Here is an 18,338-nt window from a genome sequence, read left to right as displayed (position 1 = left end):
TTCTGTGTGCGCTGAGCTTTGTTGGCTGCAGATACGGGGCCATCTTTTTCTCCATGAATAGGAAACTCTTGACTTAATCCCGCCGCGACAGCGATGTCATTGGACATATTTCTATCGTTGATCGGTAGATAACAGATATTTACCAGTGGGTAATTTCGAGCGAGATATCACTCGGTTCAGTGGTAGTCGATCAACATAACATCACAATCCATCTCTCAACTCCAACGCTCACTCATCACGACGTCTCCACCACCGACGAAGGCACAGCAACCCCCTTCGAAGCCACCGCTGCATCAACACCATTCCCCTTCCCCTTCCCCTCATCCACATTCTCAATCTCCAACTCTCCTAACCAAATCTCCGTCATCGGACCAACAGTATAATACGCACTCACCTCCACACCCTTGAAATTCCCTGGACTAAACGCACCCCCCTCCGCCTGTTGTGTCGCCTCCTCCGCAGCTATCTTCAGCATGTCAATAACATCCTCCGACGTCAAGACGGCTGGTGCATGCGACCTCGCGACATTGCGCGTCACCCTGACGGCGACCTCGTGGACGGTTTCTTCGTGGAAATCTTCCGTGAGTGGATTGGTTTTCGCGTACGGACCGCATTCGAGTAGCAAACCGGCGATGGCTTCGAAGTAGTATTCTTGCCTCACCTCTGGGCCGTAGAATTCGGTTTTGAATTGGATGCGCGGTCTGGCGTTGATGCTGTCTGTCTTGAGCTGCGTGGCTGAAAGGCTTACCGAGTTGTTGGTGCTTTGACGTCGAGATAGGGTAGATGTTGTGTTCTGCGTTTGGTTGCTCGCTCCGATCGTATTTCTGTCTTCGTCGAAATACACCCAGCTCACACGCTTGTTGTTGTCTAGACAGAGAAAGACGGCTGTGAGATATCGGGTTTGCTCGACGTAGAAGCGAATGATACTGGCGAGACTTTTCAGTAGATTGAGTGCAGAGACATCATTGCCTTCAGGATATCCTGAGGATGTGATATTGACGTCTCTGTACAGGTTTGTATCAGGTTCTAGATCTTCTCTGTAGTCTGCCTTGGCTGTCTCAGCCATTACCGATATAGCATTGAGGTAAAGGCCATATGAGGGCAAGAGCCTGGTCGTGGTAGTGGCCTTGCATCTGAACTCATCCATTGACGACAAGGAATCTTGACCTGAAGCAACTGACGATCCATTCTGTGGTAGAGTAAAATTTTGGAAAATAGTGGTTGAAAGTCCGTTGACATCTTGCTGAGGTGCTGCCCAGCTATGAGCCAGAAGACACAATGAGACGATACTGGCAAATTGCCACGAAGACCACCCTGCCATCCAAATCGAAAGTGCATAGAATTACACAAGCCTTTTGAGGTGGAGATCACTTGTGATACATTGACTTCAGAAACGATGGGTGCCAATCAGAGATTCAGCAATGTGGAAGCAAGGAATTAAAGAGTCAAGCTGAGTAGCGAAATACTTTAGTACAGAAGAGGCAAACATGATGGAAAGCGTTGTTGTCTCACATACCAAACGTTTGAATATGCGGTAGCAACATCGAGGCCAATACGCGACGATGCGCGATGCCTCTAGTCATGCCACACAGATTCGCACCCATTCTGGGGAAATTCATGAGTCAAGCAAGCTGCTCTCTGGCCCAAAATTGTATGCTTTGGAAGCACTTTGAAGATACTGTGGTGCCATTCTTCCAGGTGCATATTCACTACGGTGATCCAGAAATTCACGCAATCGATGAATGTCCCTTTTTGCTTCTTCAAAGACTCTGTGCACGTAAACCTCGCTCTTCATATCGCAAAAGCCTCGCAAGCCCAATTTTTGATCCTCGAGTTTCGTCAATTCGAATCGTTGTGTGCTCATAAGGTCAACCTCTTATAAATAAATACTACTCAAAACATCTTTCTCAAAGGTTCAAACCTGACTTCTGGGATACCTTCAAGGGCCAAATGTATGTTGTATCCAAGGGCCCAGAGGCCTTTGCATCTGCTTGAAAGACCTGCCTTCAATAAACATAACTTCGTCGTAGTATTTCGCCGATGCTACTCAAACGCGTGGCGTGACCTTCACGATGTTTGGCCAGGCGACCATAACCCCAGCTTACCCCCATTCTCCACAGCTTCAACATAGTCTCTTCAGCTGTAAAGCAGCGACTGAAAGTCGTCAAACCCACCTGGGCCATGTACCAATCATCTGGACGGATAGACTTCGTGGCTTCCCTCCTTTTGCTGGTGCAAAACGGTCTCAACGCTAAGTCATCCATCAATCACACACATATAAATCTGAGAAGCAGCGTCCAATCACGATGCAAACTCATCAAAAATGCACTCCTCTAATTCTCCCTTTCCCTCAACTCCGTCGCTAAGATACCTCGCCGCCGACACATACATCTCGCACTGTTCCGGCGGCCAAGGTCTGCTCTGCTTCTTCCCTTTCAAAACACCCATCTAATCGTAAAGCAGGCCACGCACTCAACTTCCTTCTCACCTCCTTATTCGCCAACCACGAACACACAGATTTCCTCCACTGGTACCGCCATCAAATCCGCGCGCGTATCTTCAAGAAACATCAAAGTCAACGGCACCAGCCTCTCAACAGCACAGCGTACCGCGCCCTACTCCTACGCGTAGACTGGACCTCTCTCGCGTCAATCACCGAGTTCCAAATGCTAGCGCAACCGGTGCCTAGAGAGGAGAGACCAGCGCCCATTCTCCTCGGCACCGAAAGCCGAAGGGAGTACTTCCTGGCGCCGGCACCCTTGACAATCGATGCGGTCACGCGGAAGGAGTTGTGCGATAATCGTGAGTGGCAGCATGAGTACATCTACCGCATTCGAAGTGTGGATGAGGAGGCGCCGGCGCCATTTGAGTACGGGTACTGCCTAGGCACTCTTCAGGTCGGTGTGCCTCATCCTTATTCTGAGATGCCTGAAGGGTCAAGGCTTTCATGTGTGACGCACTTCGAGGTATGGTTAGAGGTAGGGTCTGAGGGTAAAAGGAAGGGTGTTTGGCTTGTGCGCAACGGGAATCGTGGGTCGTTTAATTTCCCCTTCGATCCTTTGCTTCCGTGGCGTAGTGTTGGAGGGCCGGAGAATGGAATGCCTGAGTTTCAAGTGTTGAGGATCTTGGAGCATGTGAGTGAGCTTAGGAACACGGATAGGCGTACTGGTGGTAGCTTCTTTGACGGGCTGAGAGACACAAAACTCTTCTCGACTGGACCGGTGAGTCGGTGGGCCCTTTCGGTCGATGAGGTAAATGAGGCTCTACTTAAGCCTCTGCATGACGACAGCGACCCGGCTCTCTTGGTTGAGAGAATCGATATTTAGTAAGGGGCCACCTTGCTCGTAGATATGGGTTGGTAGAGGATAAGCCGTTACCGCACGTGATATCTTAATAGAGAAAAGCCGCCGCAAGGTTCCTCAACCTGCACCGTGCCTAATTCAGTCAGCAAATCAACGCCCACTTGCACCCATCTCAGTGAAGTCATTTCCGGGCCACAGGCCTTTGTCATGGTGCAAACAAATCTATTGCAATAAGGAGTATCTAGCAATGCTCACACGAAACCCACCATTGAATCATCACATCGTCTAAAAGGAGTGTATCCATAGCTAGCCAACGCACGCAACCCCACATCAATCCGTCCATCCATACATAGAGCAACGACTTATCAAATTGGTATCTTTTGCGGGTCCGGTGTAAACAATCAAAGCAAAATGCACAATCTTTTCTCTTCTCGCGTCAGGGGGTATTTCGAGGGTATTTTGATATTCCATAGCATAGCATAGCCAGTCAGTCATATTGTGGTATCTCTGTTGGAAAAAGGCGTCATAGTTTTCAGCAAAATAAAGGCAAGAAAGAGCTAGTGAGAACGATGTGACCCTATCGGGGCCGGGTATCCATTGGTAGAATGAGAAGTGCTGGGACGTCCGCTGTCGTGTGACATGCGGGGATCGTAGCGTGGGGTCATGTCGCCATTGATAAGTCCATGATGGAAGGGGAGCTTTTGCTCTGATTTGTTTTCAAAGCGAAGGGGCCATCCTCCGTTAGTGAAGGCTTCTTCACCCTCGGGTAGATTAATGCCACTATCGTTCCAGGGATTACGGTAGCCGCTGTCGCGGGACTCCATAGAAATGAGAGAGGCGCGCGACGCATTTGCAGAGGCTTGCTTGAAAAACGAGCCGGGTGAGTTGGACTGATTCTTGCGTCGGTCAAAGTAGGAGGAGATAGAGGAGATGCTGCCTGGTTTGCGGATCTTTCCGAAGAGGGAACCGCGATCGCTGACATCGTCACCGAAAGTCGAACGGGTGGGAGAGTCAGTGCCTAGAGGAGTAGGCGCATTGTGGAGCAACTTAGAGTCGAAGAATGGTAGAGAATCTTCAAAGGAGTCGGATTTAGGCCTGGGGATAGCTCCTTTGACGGTAGATGCATCCAGACCTTGGGAGATGAGACGCGAGACAAGGAAGTCAATGGCATCCTTGAGCCCGCCAGCGTTATTACGCGTGTATTGCAGCAAGAGACGCTCTTCAGCAGCTTCAGGCTCGGGTTCCTCACTGAGCTTCATGTTCTCTAGCTTAGAGTCATTGCGGACTTCCAGGTCAACTTCGTAGGAATTTTTCAGGGTAGGTCTTAGGTCTTGTTCAAATTCTGCAGATTTGAGGAATTCGCGCAACTGAGGTGTTGCGCGTAGAGAGATTTCGTGGCTTTCCGGCACCATTCCCTAGAATATATCAATAACTGCCAATCAATGATTTAAATCACGCAGGGACAAGACGCACCAAGAACTCATCAACAGCTTGCGGCACCTGATACTCAGGCCCGGAAATGGTAACGACGTCAGAAGCCATCTCTGTGGCAGGAAAATCAATTTTGCAATTCCATTTCTTTTCAAGGTCTTCGATCTCGTTCATTCGGGCAATGAGTTGTCTATGGTACAGCCGGTTGATGACGACGGTCTCGGAGACGAATTCCGCGTCCTTAAGAACACATCATCATGTCAGATCTCAGATATAAAAGGTAAACTAAGGAGAAGGGGTCTCTTGCTGCATTGCATCCTCATCGCCTTCTTCTGGATATTCATCAGGGTTACTGACCACTTTCTCAACCATGTCCATGATCTCCTGCTTGACCAACTCTAGAGCCTGAGCGTTGCGAGCTGGTGTCCGGCAAATGACATTGTCAATCTTGATATCGTCGTCTTCTTTTCCAGCCGCTCCACGATCCATTGCATTCGAAAATTTGACGAAGACGGAGTACCGTTTCATAATTCGTTGGATGTGTTGGCCTCCAATGCCGATGATTCGCTTGTGGTATTGATCAGGGACGTGAAATGAGATTGAAGCAGGCATCTCTTGTTCCACCAACTCCAGCCCGCTTTTTGTTGCATTGTACTGAGAGCCACACACGTCAATGTAGAAGTTGTACTCATTGAAGCCGTCGAAAATAATTTGCACATTGCCTTGATACGATCGTCAGTCGAGAGACTCCGCGCTTTATGCCCAGACGACTTACTCTGCCCCATGATTTTGTTGATCTTGCCATTCTTCTTTCCACTGACAAATTCTTTGTGCTCGTTTGCAAGCTCGATCTTGACCCGAATGTGGCACTGGGCGCGTTTGACAAATGGGATCTGCTGGATCACCATCATGGCAGCCTTCACTGCATCATCGGAGCCATTTATGGCGAAAGTCAGCTTGTCGAAACTGATCTCCGTACCTGAATTGGTGCATATATCAGACAGCATGGTACGGATTTCTGCTGGCTGTGGAGATCGCATAGTGGAGCCACCCGTAGACACTGGGTCCATAAGATGCCACGAGGCACTGTAAAATTGACCGGCCTTGCACTAGTTAGTATAGCGAGAATAGCAAGGGAAATAGACAGTCTTACCAAAGCCATGATTTCTCGTATCGTGCGCTCAACATGTAGAATCTCTGTTCCTTGAACTCTTATCGCGCCACGCTGGCTACCCAATTGGGGGATGAGCACGTATGTACCGTTTGTTTCCATGATCTTGCGGACTTTGTCTAATCGATCCAGTAAGATGCTATCAATCTTGTGTGCTGAAACCATGACGTCTTTGATGAAACATTTTGTTTGTAGGACCAGTTCACGCAAGCTCTTCTTGGCCATCTCTACGTTATGGGTGTTTTCGCCCGTAATGTATAGCTCATCTTCTCCTCGCTTGTTGACATTCGGAGGTGTATAACCATAGATCTTCGGAAATGGTGGGGGAAATAGATCGCCGTGTTCGTGTGGGCCTCGATACTGCGGACATGTTTCCGTAGGCGACCGCAGATAGCTTGATGCAAAGACAGCTCAAGTCTCATTACACTGAGGGTGCGTGAAAGCTAAGAGCGTCAGCTTGTGGGCTTTCCTTACAAGGACGACATTACTCACAATCTGGTCAATCATAAGTAAGACACGGGTCTTCGCATGCTCTGAGCTTTCCGGGTCACCGTAGATGGCAACCCGCAGTCTGTTATCGAATCTCATGCTCGTTCCATTGCCGAAGCTAGCACTGACACTTTCTTGGTCTTGGGGGGTAGGGTTGAGGACGAAAAGGTCCGTGCCGGTGTAATTGGCAATTCGATCAAGATATTCAAGGACATTGTCTCTGACGCCGCTGTTGTCTTCAGTCATGATTAAATTTGTGTCAATGTCGACGACTGCACATTTCTAGGGCCACGTAAGCGCCTGCCAAAATTCTTGGGGGAAAGCAGTATACCAGCATGATGGGCGATTCATTCAATATCTTCGCTCTCAGCTGTTGCACGATCTCTGCATCGCCAGAGACGCAGACATTTGTGATTTGACCCTTGATGGGTGTCTGTAGCAGTGGAATGGCTTTTGGCTCTGATGAGGTCACGGCAGCTTCTACTCTCCCGAATTGATTGCCCTCGGTCAATACGCGGCACATTCTCCTGAGCTGCTCAATGTTGTTGTGGTGCACTGGCAATCTATGAATGGGCGTGCCCTCTTCCGTGCCCTCCGGGAAGGTCCATCTCTCCAGAGCTTTGGGGCTGGCGTGGATTATTTCGCTGAAATCAGGTCCGGCCAAGCTCGAGGAGAAGGGTACATTGAAGGAGAGGTGGACGATGGTGTCGGAAGGAGTCATTGGGGACATGATCTGGCCATTCATGGGGCGTTTGGAAGGCTGGCCCATGGAGAGCTCCATAGGACTCGGCCTCGACATGAGCCCAGTCTTCTCGAGACCATGACGTGCTTGACCGGTGATGTTGGTGAAGCGCTGCATCACGACCTGAGACCACTGTCTCCCTTTCCTTCCTCCTAAAAATGAAGGAGCAACTAGCTGGAGCTATGCATGGTCGAGGAAGGCCGGGAAAGAGGAGGTGTAGGACAAGGTGGGAGGGATAGGCGCCAAGGACCAGAATGTCACGAATCGCGAGCGAGCGGGCTGTGCAGATAGGGTAAGGCTAAGATGACAAACCCCTAAATCAGGAGAACTCGATGCTTCTTTCACCCAGCTCTTCTGCTCACCACCCGTTCTCCAGCCAGGCTCTCAATTTAATTTCCAGACGGAAAGAGAGACATTTACGCACGTGTCTAGTGATGATTTGTAGGAACACTAGAGTAGAGTCTGCGTTGATTCTATAGGCGCAGATACGGGCGTGAGGGGGGGATCGACGGTCGCGCTCGGATACCGGACGCCGTAGCCTGGAAATGGCATAAATCCCCCCATAGTGGCGGGGGCTAGGGCACTTGAGTGACCTACAAATAGACCGGGGAAGACCAAGGGGGGGGGGCCTCATCAAAAAGCAGGTAACTCTTCCAGAATTCAGCCTTTCCCTTGCGAGATGGAGGTCGTCATGGCTGTTATGATGCATATAAAACTTGCATTTGATCATACTTTGATTCTGGTAGAGGGTTCTCCTCTCACCGCCCTCGGACCCTCATTGCTTAGTGCTCACCCTGACCTAACGAATGGATATGGCACCAGGGCATAACTGCCGGTAAGTCTCCAGCGTCGTGCAGTAGTCGAGAACATTCAATCGAAAACATCACTCATGAACCTCTCGTTCCTCAACCCTCTCCACCACTCCTCTGCCTCCCTTCCTCCTTTCTCGTCTCCAACCACAAATCCAAGCACTTCTGCTTCACAGCCTCTGCCACGCGTCCATGCCCACACACAAAGATCTTCGCCCCCTTACGAACCAAGTCCTTCACCTCCCCTTTCTCTTTCCAAAATCTGTCCTGCACATACTGACACCCTCCCCCTCCATTCCTCTCATATTGCGAGAAGGCATATCTCACCTTCACCGCGCCCTTCTCCCCCCAATCCTTCGACTCTGCAGCATATAATGCATCTTGTTCTGGATGTCTACACCCCACGAACAACACCGCTGGAGACAAGTCCTGTCCCGCCTCCCACAGTCTTGCGCGCTCTTGCACGAAACCACGAAATGGCGCAACGCCTGTTCCAGCTACCACCATGCTAACCGACACATTTCCAAAATCAGTCGGTAGATGGAAGGACGGGTGCGAAGGTTTCACGTTCACGTGCACGTGATCGCCAGGCTGAAGATTGGAGAGGAAGGTGGGGGCGACGCCGAGGAACCGTTTGTCATTACCTTCAGGCGCGGACAATGCGGGCAGGTCCAGCACGCCGACCGTGAACGTGCAGATCGTAGGGTTTGCGAGTGAGGAGGAAGAGATTGAGTATTGGCGGACGCGGAGCTGGGGGAGCATGGAGACATAGTCGGCAAAGGGTAGGAAGGTAGATGAGTACGTTTCTAGTTGGTCGAGGACGGTGGTGCGTTTGGTTGTTATTTCTACATTGAAGGCGTTGCCTGAGAGCGCTTCCAAGTGTTTTCTAGATGTCTCGTCAGGGGTAGCAGCTATGAGCTTTTTGAGATTCTGCAATTGACGTCTTAGAGAGACAGTAGGTGAGTCATTTTGGGTGGGGAAAAGTTATTCTTCTAGTAGTAGGCTGGCCAAGCTCAACATAGGATGCAACAAGATCGTACATGGACAAAGGGAAATCAGACGGCAGAGCAGTCTCGCCCGACTTGCAGTGACAACGGCAAGATAGCAAGATAATCACCAGCTTTGTAGTCCATGTCCGTTGGCAGCTGTATTTCGATATGGCGCTTCGCTGCAGTCGTGCCCTGGTTGAAAATCTCCTTTTTCAAGACAATGGCTTCTTTCACATCTTGACGAAGATGCGGCGATAGAAGCGTTGTAGCGATGTCGAGATTGATCCTTCCCTCCACCAAAGGTTTTGCTTAAAACAGGCCAGAAGATGCTGTCCTCCCACTTCTCAAAGTCATTGAGGACGTCGTTGTTTGCGGCATCGGCATTCCCTTGCTCGGCAGAAGGGAGATCCCCCTGCTTCTTCCGACGCAGCATGAACTACTTTCGAAATGCGCTGAAATGTATCCTTCTAATCGCCTGAGCGGTCATAAGTAAAGTCTTTAGTCTGTCAAAAAACAGTTTACTCACGATTTCCGTAGCCAAAAACCGCATACTGAACCCCTTCGAGAGTCTTATCGCCAATTTTATGGACCCACCTAACAAAATGACCACCATTATCAGGAGGCTCCCCTTCGTAGCTGGAAGTAATAATGATGAGGACTGGGCGATCCTTTGGCATCGCCTCATCTAAGGACTTGACCTCAGCCTTGTAACACGATCCATGAAGATACTGGCCGCTGCAAACCTTCGTCAGCCGAGGTCAGCGTCTTCTGAAATACCTCTGGTGCCCCTTTCTTTCCCTGAATGTAATCTTGTGAGACAAGGGTCTCGAAGGTCAAATGGACAATGGTAGATTATTGTTTTCGAGCTACATACGCTATGAAGACATTAGATTATCAGCTATGAATATACAAGAGAGATGTACAATGTTAGAACCGTAGTTTCCCAGCACCACAGGACGCTGTGTGCCATCCAAGCTTCTAGCCAACAAGCAACGAATAGGATTATCCACATCATATTCTTACAACTCTTCTGCTTCACCCTTCGCTGATCGGGCGCTCCGTTTGCTTGTTGATGCATATCCTCGTAATCCCTTTGCTCCTCTTCCTGAGGCGCATATTGATACAAACCATCTTGCTGCATTTTATGCTGGGTGGGCCGACTGTAAGCCGCCTCAGGGCGGACACTCATTTGACGGATGGCGTTCGGAGTGTTGTCTCGATGTTCTCCCAATCTAATGATACGAGGTTGCTGCGGTCGTACACTTGAAACACGGGAGACATGCTCCGGCTCATAACGAGATTGCAAGGTCCCCTCGCCTTGCACGTGCTCACGAACACCAGGCATCTCATACCGTGGCTCAGCTCTGGGCTCGTATTGGACGTAACGAGATTCGTTATCGAAGGCTATCTCGTCAGCTTCATCTTGGTCTAGCTGAATGATCCGCCTTTTCTTGGGCGGGGTCGAATACTCGGCAAATTGTGGCGATGTAGGAGAAACGAATTGTTGAACATAACGGCCCCTCTCATCAACAAGAATTGGCTGAGCTTGCTGGTAAGTATTTTGTGTGGTTACGAATTCATTGTTAGGGTTGAACTCCATGTGACGGTCTTTCGGTGCCATCGAAAGAGATCGCTCAGTCGGAACGGGAGCTTCCATGTACCTGTTGCCGTATTGGTCTACTACGATGCGGCGGGATGGAGGAGGCATCGCTACAGATGCACGGCGTGTTGGTGAAAGCGGGATCTGACGGTCTTGTATTGAGTTCCGAGGCTCACGTAACTGCGGCTGCACCGATGCCCGATATTGAGGTGGTGGTAGTGGTCGTTCTGCATTTGGGACGTACTGAACCTGGGACGCAGCTCTAACCACATGAGACTGAGCATTTGAATGCTGCACGTCATAGAGTTCTGGAGATTGGGGAGGCCGCATATTTCTTGTACTTACGACCCTACGGAGATCGATATCCCCGTTGGTAGCACGACGCTGTTCGTTTCGCGAGACGTTGGATTGTGATTGAGGAGTCAGAGGCCTGGGCTCTTGGTATGTGGGGGCCTGAACGTATGGTCCGTCGCCACTGTCGAATGAATATCTTGCTTGAGAATTCGGGGCCGGGCCTTCTATATACTGGGGCACTTGTTGAAGCTGTCGATGATTAGGTATGTAATTTGGTGGAGGCGGAGACACAGGCTCATCCTTGACACGAATCAAAGGTGAGGCAAACTGTTCGCGTCGGGGAATAACATTTCGGTGGTCGTTGCCTGGGTCGACTCTTCGTCTCTTTTTTGAAACTGATATTTGTGGACTCTGCTGGGCGGTTACAATATTGATATCTGAGCCTTCCCAGGACTGCACTTGATTATGATAAGGCTCTAGTGGCTGCTCATGAGGAAGTCTTGCGACTGTAAAAGGAGAGACACGGGCGGGTTGTGGGGCATATGGGGAAGCTATAGTATTCCTTATCACGCGTACCGGCTGCTATATTCAGTAAAATTGATCGTCAGCTTCCGATATTGCAGAGAGAGGGGTTATGGGGGATACGCACGACGCCATTCAAGTCTTTGCCATTTACTTCACGCCTACTCCGGTCTCGACCAAATTCATCTATATTAGGCCCCTGTGGCTCTCGTGGCTCGGGCACTTCTTCAGGCTCTCTCTCAATAGCTCGTGGCACAACGGCAGGTTTTGCAGGGTTTGCAGGATTCGCAGGTTTCTGCGATTCTTTCAGCTGACGCAATTGATCTTCTAGATCAGCAATCTTGGCTGCTTGTGTAACCTGCGTCTGATTGGCAATACGAGCAGAAGTTCTGCGAGGTTGAGGAGAAGGAGCCTTTCGATTCGCCTGCTCTTGAGCTCGTCCATTTGGTTTCGGCTCTTCATCGAATTCTACTCTCTTGACTATAGCGGGGTCATGCGAGAATGTGCATTTCTCTCCGTATGGGCAGGGCTTCCCATCTCGAAAGAATCTGCAAGCTTTTTGAGGACGCTGCCATGTCTTTTTGGAAGTATCCATTTCTTCTGCGCTCGATGTAGAATTCATCTGACTAGAGTAGAACGTGTTCTCGTCAAAGGAGTCACTAGATGACTCGTCGTGATTAGCAACATCACTTTGTTTATAGGGCTTGACCAGCTCATGAGCTTTTCTCAAGGTTTCTGTCACATCGAAGTCTGCCACAACTTCTAGATCATGCGGTTTTAACTTTGCAAGCGCCTTCTTGTGCTGGATCTGTTCTTCGAGCATACGCTCCAGTTCCCGCCTCTTTTCTTGTAGTACAACTTTGGCATCAGGAGAGCCAGCGCTTCTGGGCGCCTGGTTGGGCTTAGAGGAAATTGACGGTTTCTGAAGATCAGTAGACACAGGAGCTGAAGCAACGCTCGAACCAGGTGCATGCGCATTCAAACCGTTTGGCAATGCAGGCCTTGAAAGAAAATGATCGGTAGGGGCGGACAAGCCAGCTTTCAAATGTTCTGGGACGTGAAAGCGCGGATGTTTACCCGCAACAATGTCTGCTCGTAGCTTGCTGAGCTGTTCTCCCAGCTGCACGACTGACATGTCTACTGGTACATCTCCCTGGCGTAAGCCATTCGGAAGGTCGACCGCAGCAGCCATAACAAGCAATGAGACGAGTCTCAAGCTTCAAGTTGTCGCGTCCTAATTCAACTCTTAATCTGTTATCGAAACATGTTGACTATTAATTTGCAGGTTGCAGCTACAGCGAACGAGCGTGTTGACGTTTATGATTAAGGAGGCAGGGGATGGAAACGAGTACTTTGCTTCATCTCCGGATACGTGCGCTAAAGATAGATGTGGCTAGGGTCATCTCGCTGACTAAGCCTCTTTTGCTTCCATATTGCCGATTTGGAAGCATAGGGTAAGCTTATATTGATATTCAAGAGCCCGTTGCTGGACAATAACGAGATACGCAAATCATCTAATCACTGCTATCGAAGGTTCAATTTACACAATGAAGCCGAGTAGCATTCAGATCAGGCTCTAGAATATTCTATCATTCTCGATCTCGCATGCTAGCCTTGGAATTCATCTGCCGTCTCTTCGGAAGCCGGAATCTATGCTGGAATGCAAAGAGCGCTCGCCGCCGATGCATCTGATGAAATTCGAAATGTTGGTGAACATCTGATGCAAAATTGCACGCTGTCGACGGGTAAGGAAATTCGTACATAATCGTCATCACGTGGCTCGCCGTTCGTGACCGCCTTGTGCGTGGGCTTGCCAGCCTTGTCGTGCTCCACCTCCTATGCATCTAGTATTTTTATGACGTTATCACGCATACTAGACGCTCCTCTCGCGACGACTTCTCCTATTTGACCTTGGACTCTCGCTGCCCTTTGTAATGCCCGTACTTCTCTGCCTTCTTCAACCTTTTCTGATGCCTCTCCTCCTTTTCCTTCTCCAACTCACCCATTTCTTTTCGCGATTCCTGCACTTCTTGCCACTCGGAGTATGCACCCTTGATGCCGAGAGCTGCAATACCGATTGCCGCTGCATCTTGTACCCGAGCCTTGTTCTTCTTCTTTCGAGCATCTTCGGGTGACATTTCACCCTTCATAACTTCCATGGCGCGTTTGTCTCGAGCTTCCATGGAACTGTATACACCATGTGCTGCATGTATTGTGGCCACAGCAGCCAACCCAGCTGTCAACCATTCTTTCCCTCTCATCTTACGAGCACGGCGTTCATCTTCGCTGGAAGAGCAAACATCGGAAGACGACGACGAGGATTGAGATGATGAGCGTTTGCTGCGTCCAGCAACGGTCGAGTTACCATCACGGCGAGCCACTTGATTACCGGACCCGCCATGCAGACTTTCACTTCTCCCGTTGGAAATATAGCCAGCAGGCTTGTATCGTGCAGGGGTACGATCGTCGTCGTATCCTCGATCATAGCCGCGAGAGGAAGGTGCAGCAGTACTTCGGCTTGAGCGAGGACGATCAGCATTGCGACGACGCTCCCGGTCACGGGATCGAGAGGAAGAGCTCGAGCGCGACCGGCGTCTTCGGCCCTCAGCTACCGCGCCAGCCCCGGCTCCAAGACCCAAGGCAGCCAGTGCCCGATCCCCGAGAGACTGACGGCGTTTGCTCTTGCTTCGGCGCGGTGGCGAGAGTGAAGCTTCGGAGTCGGAATAGTCCCTACGACTGCCTTTTGACACTCAGGATCGGTCACAAGAAACACATAAGCCGTGACTCACCTCTTGATCGGTAGTCTCGACCATCGCGACCCACAGATCTTGTGCGACCATCACTTCCACGAATGACTCGCCTCGACTCCACGACCTCTCCGCGGTCACGGTCCGAACGGCGGTTGCGGTAGCCATCGGTTTGGGAGCGTCTCGGACGCTCATAATAGTCCTCTTCCTCGGTAGAATACTCCTCATAACCGCCTCTGCCGTTGTTCCTCATCTTCCTGACCTTGTGGAAACCAGCTCTGGCTTTGTCCTTCACGGGGTCATAGACTTTCTCGTAATTCTCAGTGATGGCCGGAACACCTGTCATAATGAGTTCAGCGAAGTCCTCCGCCATTTTGATTGATGTGGGCTGCTAATTGCCCACGGCAACAGTCAGTGTTCGCGAGTGGCAACTGTCAAGGAAAAAGAAAACTAGAGATTAGCGTACTCTTCAGAGCGAGTTTGAGGGCGGTCTCCGCCATGTCAGCCGCTGGATCGTAATGCTTGAGGTGATTGGATGTCGATGTAAGATAGCAAGTAGGATGTGGCCGGCGTGCAGCAGCTCGACAGCCAAGAAGAAAATGGAAAGCAACTTACTTATACGCGGGGTAAGAGTGAATGTCAACGGCCTAGTTCACTATGTTTTGCCAGCTGGGGGATAAGCGGGGGTCACGTCATGTGTTCACGGTGTGGTGGAAATTGTGTCTCCGAGGATTACACGATGCGTTTGGGCGTGTTGGTTAGTGGGTTGGAAATGCCGGGGGAGGGACAAATAATTTGATGAGAAAGCTGGCGAGACTCTGATTTGTGAAAAATCGGATCTGGCGAGTGAGAAGTCCCCCGCGCTAAACCAGTCTGTGCCAAGCCCTCTTCCGAAGGTCGAAAGTCACTGAACGACGGGACCAGATCTTCCTTCCAGGCTATCACAAGCTATCCAACCGGCTGTTGCTTGTTTGACTTTAGACTCCTTAGGCACCATGAGGCACAGCCTCTAGCCCAACCTAATTCAAGTCTCACTCACGTGTGACGATGTGAAAGGGAGCGAGGAGAAGGAAAATACAATGCAATTTGGCCACTTGAAAGTTGCATACGTCATCAGGAACCGTGGGCGAGATCTGCGGTGACCCAAGTATTACTATCTGCACGATAGAATCATCGACTTTAGACGTTTGGAATTCCGCACACAGCAACCACGGAGCTGATTATCATAGGGCGGTCAGAAAAGCCTGAACGACGCAGTTTCAAATGGGTGGGAGAGAAGTCACTCCTTTGACCGCAGGTCGTGAAATTTACCAAGAATGGCTCTGGCAAATCCACCTTAAGGGATGGATGCTCTCATAGGTAAGGTTCGTATCCGTTCCGCTACGGTCTTGGTCGATAAGGTAGCCTGAATGTCATGTTCAATGACACCTTGACCCACATCCTATCATCGTCTTTGAGAAGCTAGGTATGCTTGGTTGTTAGGACACGACGGCCTATGGGACATAAGAGCGGTCCATGAGTCCGTCAGCTGCTGGTAAGGGATGGACCCACCGGACAAAGAGTATATTCATTTCGATACCATTTTTCTGACAGAAAGAGCGGCTTGGCCATTGAAGAGTCGATTTCTTTGCCCACGGGAAATCAGTTGCAAATGCTCATATTGGTCAAACAATCGATCTTTGCGCGCTACTTCCCATCCAGTAATCTACCCAAAGAAGTCCCGAATCGAGGACCCCAACTTACTTGCCATCAATCACATAGAGGCTCAGTCTCCACCACCGTTACCACTGACTGCGATCTTCGGAACACACCTCAGTATACCCACACCCTCATCAAGTTCCCTTGACTGGATCTACGCAGTACCCTTAAGTCATGTGCTCCCCTCTCACGACCTCATCGTTGCCTGGACCGGTACGACCGACGACTCACTTGCATCCCCCGTCCTCGCCTTCGCAGTCACGCCCCCTCTCCCTCTACGCTGTCCATTGATCAATATATCGAACAGAATTTCCCTGTACCAAAAAACACGAACGTCAGCTATCTTCTCATGATGGAAATGTGCGCGCTTTCCCTTCATTTTCATCTCCCCATCCCTTCCACTTCACTTCTCTCATCGCCACTCACCCAAACCCAACCTCGTATTCCTCCAACTCCTACCCTTCCCCCTTCTGCATCCTCAAAACGGAGCCCCCAGCCTCCCCTCCCTCATCAAACAGCAGCCTAAAAGGAAAGAAGAAACAAGGAATAAGAAATGAGGAATCCAACATACGTGCTCAACTTCCGATTAAAAACCTGCAACCCCAACGCCTTAAGCGTATATTCCAACTCCAACCACTTCAACCCACCCCCGACCAACACCGGCTCCACAAAAATCGAATGCGTTAGTCCCGCCGTAAACGTGATCGTGACACCCGACCCCGGCAATGACTGCGCTGGCGGCAGCGACTTGTCGTACATGAGCGCCAAGCTGGCGACGAGGCCGACGAAGATTTGGTCTTCGGGCAGGGGGCCGGCGGTGGAGACGATGCTGATGGTGACGGTGCCGGCGGTGAGGGGGGTGGGGCTGAGGCGGCGGAAAGGGGCGTGAAGTCCGCGAGGGCGGTTGTGAGGTTTGTAGAGGCTGGGATGGGGTTGATTAGGGCGGAGACGTCGCCATTTAGTTGGATTTGGGTGGTATCTTGGGGTTGGGGTTGGGGCTGGGGGAGGGCATGTGTTAGGGGGAGGAGAGTGAAGAAGGTGGCGAGAGCGGCGAGGGGAGTAGGCTTGTGCATGCTGGTGGAGAGGGGAGGGCAAGTTGTTTGTCAGGAGAGAGGTGGAGTGGAAGATCGCTTGATCAGAATAGTGAGGCAGAGCAGGAGAGATGTAACGATACGGCAGCGGCAGTAGTCGATCAATGCAGCAGAGAAACGGGAGCTGTTGTACTCTCGTTTTCACAAAAAGGACCATCACGTTCAAGACTCAGGACTATTAAATCGAAGATTCCCCAAACACACACGCGCAAGACATATCCACAAAATTTATAGCGCCAAAGTTGGCGATATGCGAGCCATCCCATCCGATTGGGCACATCACTCGCCCCTACACCACTTCGAATAGCATTCCGTGCTCAGCGAGACACAGGTTTTAAGAATCAGTGGAGAATCTGCGCGGTTCTTTTCGCTGCTTTGGGTGTGCGATTTGTTCGTCGTCTTTCGCGTAATCTTGCAAGCGAGCGGTAAGTGATTTTGACGGTTTTGACGCTGGAGGTGGCCAGTAGCGATGCGCTTTTAAATCAGATTTGTAGATTGAAGGGGAAAGTATGTTGGGGAGTTGGGAGAGCACGTGTGGTCTGGGAGGTATTGATTGGTACATTGGGATTTGGGGATTTTGGTATAGTAGTCTATGAAGCTAATCTTGATCGGATATTATGTATTACTTCGCACATATCCTTTTTCGAATTGTTGGGGACCCAGCGTTTCTGCGCGTCAGGTCAAGCGTATGGTGATATTTCTGGATTTGTGTGGGTCTTTGAGGTGTCCTAGTGACAGGGAGAGGCTGCGAAAGTGTTTGCTCGTCTGGACAGGAGAGGGTAGTTTGAGGAAACGTATATAGTAGGTAGATGACTCTGCAGACAGCATTAGCGAAGCCCATACATATTTTGCAAAGGACATGCCGATTTAACTTTATTCTTCACCAGCTTCTTTTCCTTATTTGTCTTGCGCGCAATGGTTGTGCTGTTTGCGTTTGATCGCACGTGGTCCAATGCCGTGGCATTAACCCAGGCTTCTCCGGGTCTTGCTGTAGACTGCAGATTCCACTGCACGCATCACACACATCCTTGCACCGATTCATCATATCGGTCCTCGCCATCTGTAGCAAAGTCTGATCTGCATCTGGGGAGTAATAGCTGAGCGCTGCACCAGTCCCTACTATTTCGCTACATGGTTGTCGTGACTGGGCGTATGAGAAGTTGATTGAGAAGACGAGGAGGATGGTAGCGACGAGCAGATGCATCGCGGTTTATGAAAAAAGCTGTAGTGAATGTTTTCCTGGTGTGTCAACGAGTGAAGCAGCTGGGCTGCGAAGCCAGATTGCCCAAAAGCCCCAACAAGAGGTCGGCTGGGCAAAACTTATGTTGGATCGAGGATTCCACCTATGCCACAATTGGCAGGATGGAGGGGGCACAGCCGCAACAAAGCCGCATGCTAATTGAAATCGGAGAACATGCTTGATCGAGTATGGAGTTAAAACAAAGAGGGAAAG

The 18,338-nt window shown here is 50.4% G+C and overlaps 7 protein-coding genes across 7 annotated transcripts; 1 reads left to right on the top strand and 6 right to left on the bottom strand.

Annotated features, from left to right (window-relative positions):
- Positions 1-235: 235 nt before the first annotated feature.
- KY384_007399 (uncharacterized protein) lies at positions 236-1,066 on the bottom strand (the record flags this gene model as incomplete). The annotated part of the gene is made up of 2 exons (XM_044815890.1): positions 236-348; positions 430-1,066. The coding sequence occupies 2 exons, from the start codon at positions 1,064-1,066 to the stop codon at positions 236-238; spliced, it is 750 nt and encodes a 249-aa protein (XP_044667764.1).
- A 1,600-nt stretch (positions 1,067-2,666) lies between these two features.
- Positions 2,667-3,326, top strand: KY384_007398 (uncharacterized protein; the record flags this gene model as incomplete). The annotated part of the gene is made up of 2 exons (XM_044815889.1): positions 2,667-3,221; positions 3,252-3,326. 2 exons carry the CDS (start codon positions 2,667-2,669, stop codon positions 3,324-3,326), a joined length of 630 nt encoding a protein of 209 aa, XP_044667763.1.
- Positions 3,327-3,859: 533 nt separating this feature from the next.
- On the bottom strand, positions 3,860-4,844 carry KY384_007397 (uncharacterized protein; the record flags this gene model as incomplete). Its single annotated transcript, XM_044815888.1, has 2 exons — positions 3,860-4,717; positions 4,776-4,844. 2 exons carry the CDS (start codon positions 4,842-4,844, stop codon positions 3,860-3,862), a joined length of 927 nt encoding a protein of 308 aa, XP_044667762.1.
- A 174-nt stretch (positions 4,845-5,018) lies between these two features.
- On the bottom strand, positions 5,019-6,639 carry KY384_007396 (uncharacterized protein; the record flags this gene model as incomplete). The annotated part of the gene is made up of 4 exons (XM_044815887.1): positions 5,019-5,455; positions 5,509-5,836; positions 5,887-6,298; positions 6,332-6,639. The coding sequence occupies 4 exons, from the start codon at positions 6,637-6,639 to the stop codon at positions 5,019-5,021; spliced, it is 1,485 nt and encodes a 494-aa protein (XP_044667761.1).
- Positions 6,640-8,040: 1,401 nt separating this feature from the next.
- KY384_007395 (uncharacterized protein) lies at positions 8,041-8,912 on the bottom strand (the record flags this gene model as incomplete). Its single annotated transcript, XM_044815886.1, is given in 2 exon segments — positions 8,041-8,887; positions 8,899-8,912. The coding sequence occupies 2 exon segments, from the start codon at positions 8,910-8,912 to the stop codon at positions 8,041-8,043; spliced, it is 861 nt and encodes a 286-aa protein (XP_044667760.1).
- Positions 8,913-9,451: 539 nt separating this feature from the next.
- Positions 9,452-12,484, bottom strand: KY384_007394 (uncharacterized protein; the record flags this gene model as incomplete). Its single annotated transcript, XM_044815885.1, has 3 exons — positions 9,452-9,676; positions 9,973-11,406; positions 11,477-12,484. 3 exons carry the CDS (start codon positions 12,482-12,484, stop codon positions 9,452-9,454), a joined length of 2,667 nt encoding a protein of 888 aa, XP_044667759.1.
- Positions 12,485-13,250: 766 nt separating this feature from the next.
- On the bottom strand, positions 13,251-14,469 carry KY384_007393 (uncharacterized protein; the record flags this gene model as incomplete). Its single annotated transcript, XM_044815884.1, has 2 exons — positions 13,251-14,089; positions 14,139-14,469. The coding sequence occupies 2 exons, from the start codon at positions 14,467-14,469 to the stop codon at positions 13,251-13,253; spliced, it is 1,170 nt and encodes a 389-aa protein (XP_044667758.1).
- Positions 14,470-18,338: the final 3,869 nt, after the last annotated feature.

This window comes from Bacidia gigantensis (genome assembly GCF_019456465.1).
Source record: "Bacidia gigantensis strain McMullin 20006 chromosome Unknown contig_255, whole genome shotgun sequence".
Lineage (NCBI taxonomy): Eukaryota > Fungi > Ascomycota > Lecanoromycetes > Lecanorales > Ramalinaceae > Bacidia > Bacidia gigantensis.
This window is presented reverse-complemented; position numbering and strand designations above follow the sequence as displayed.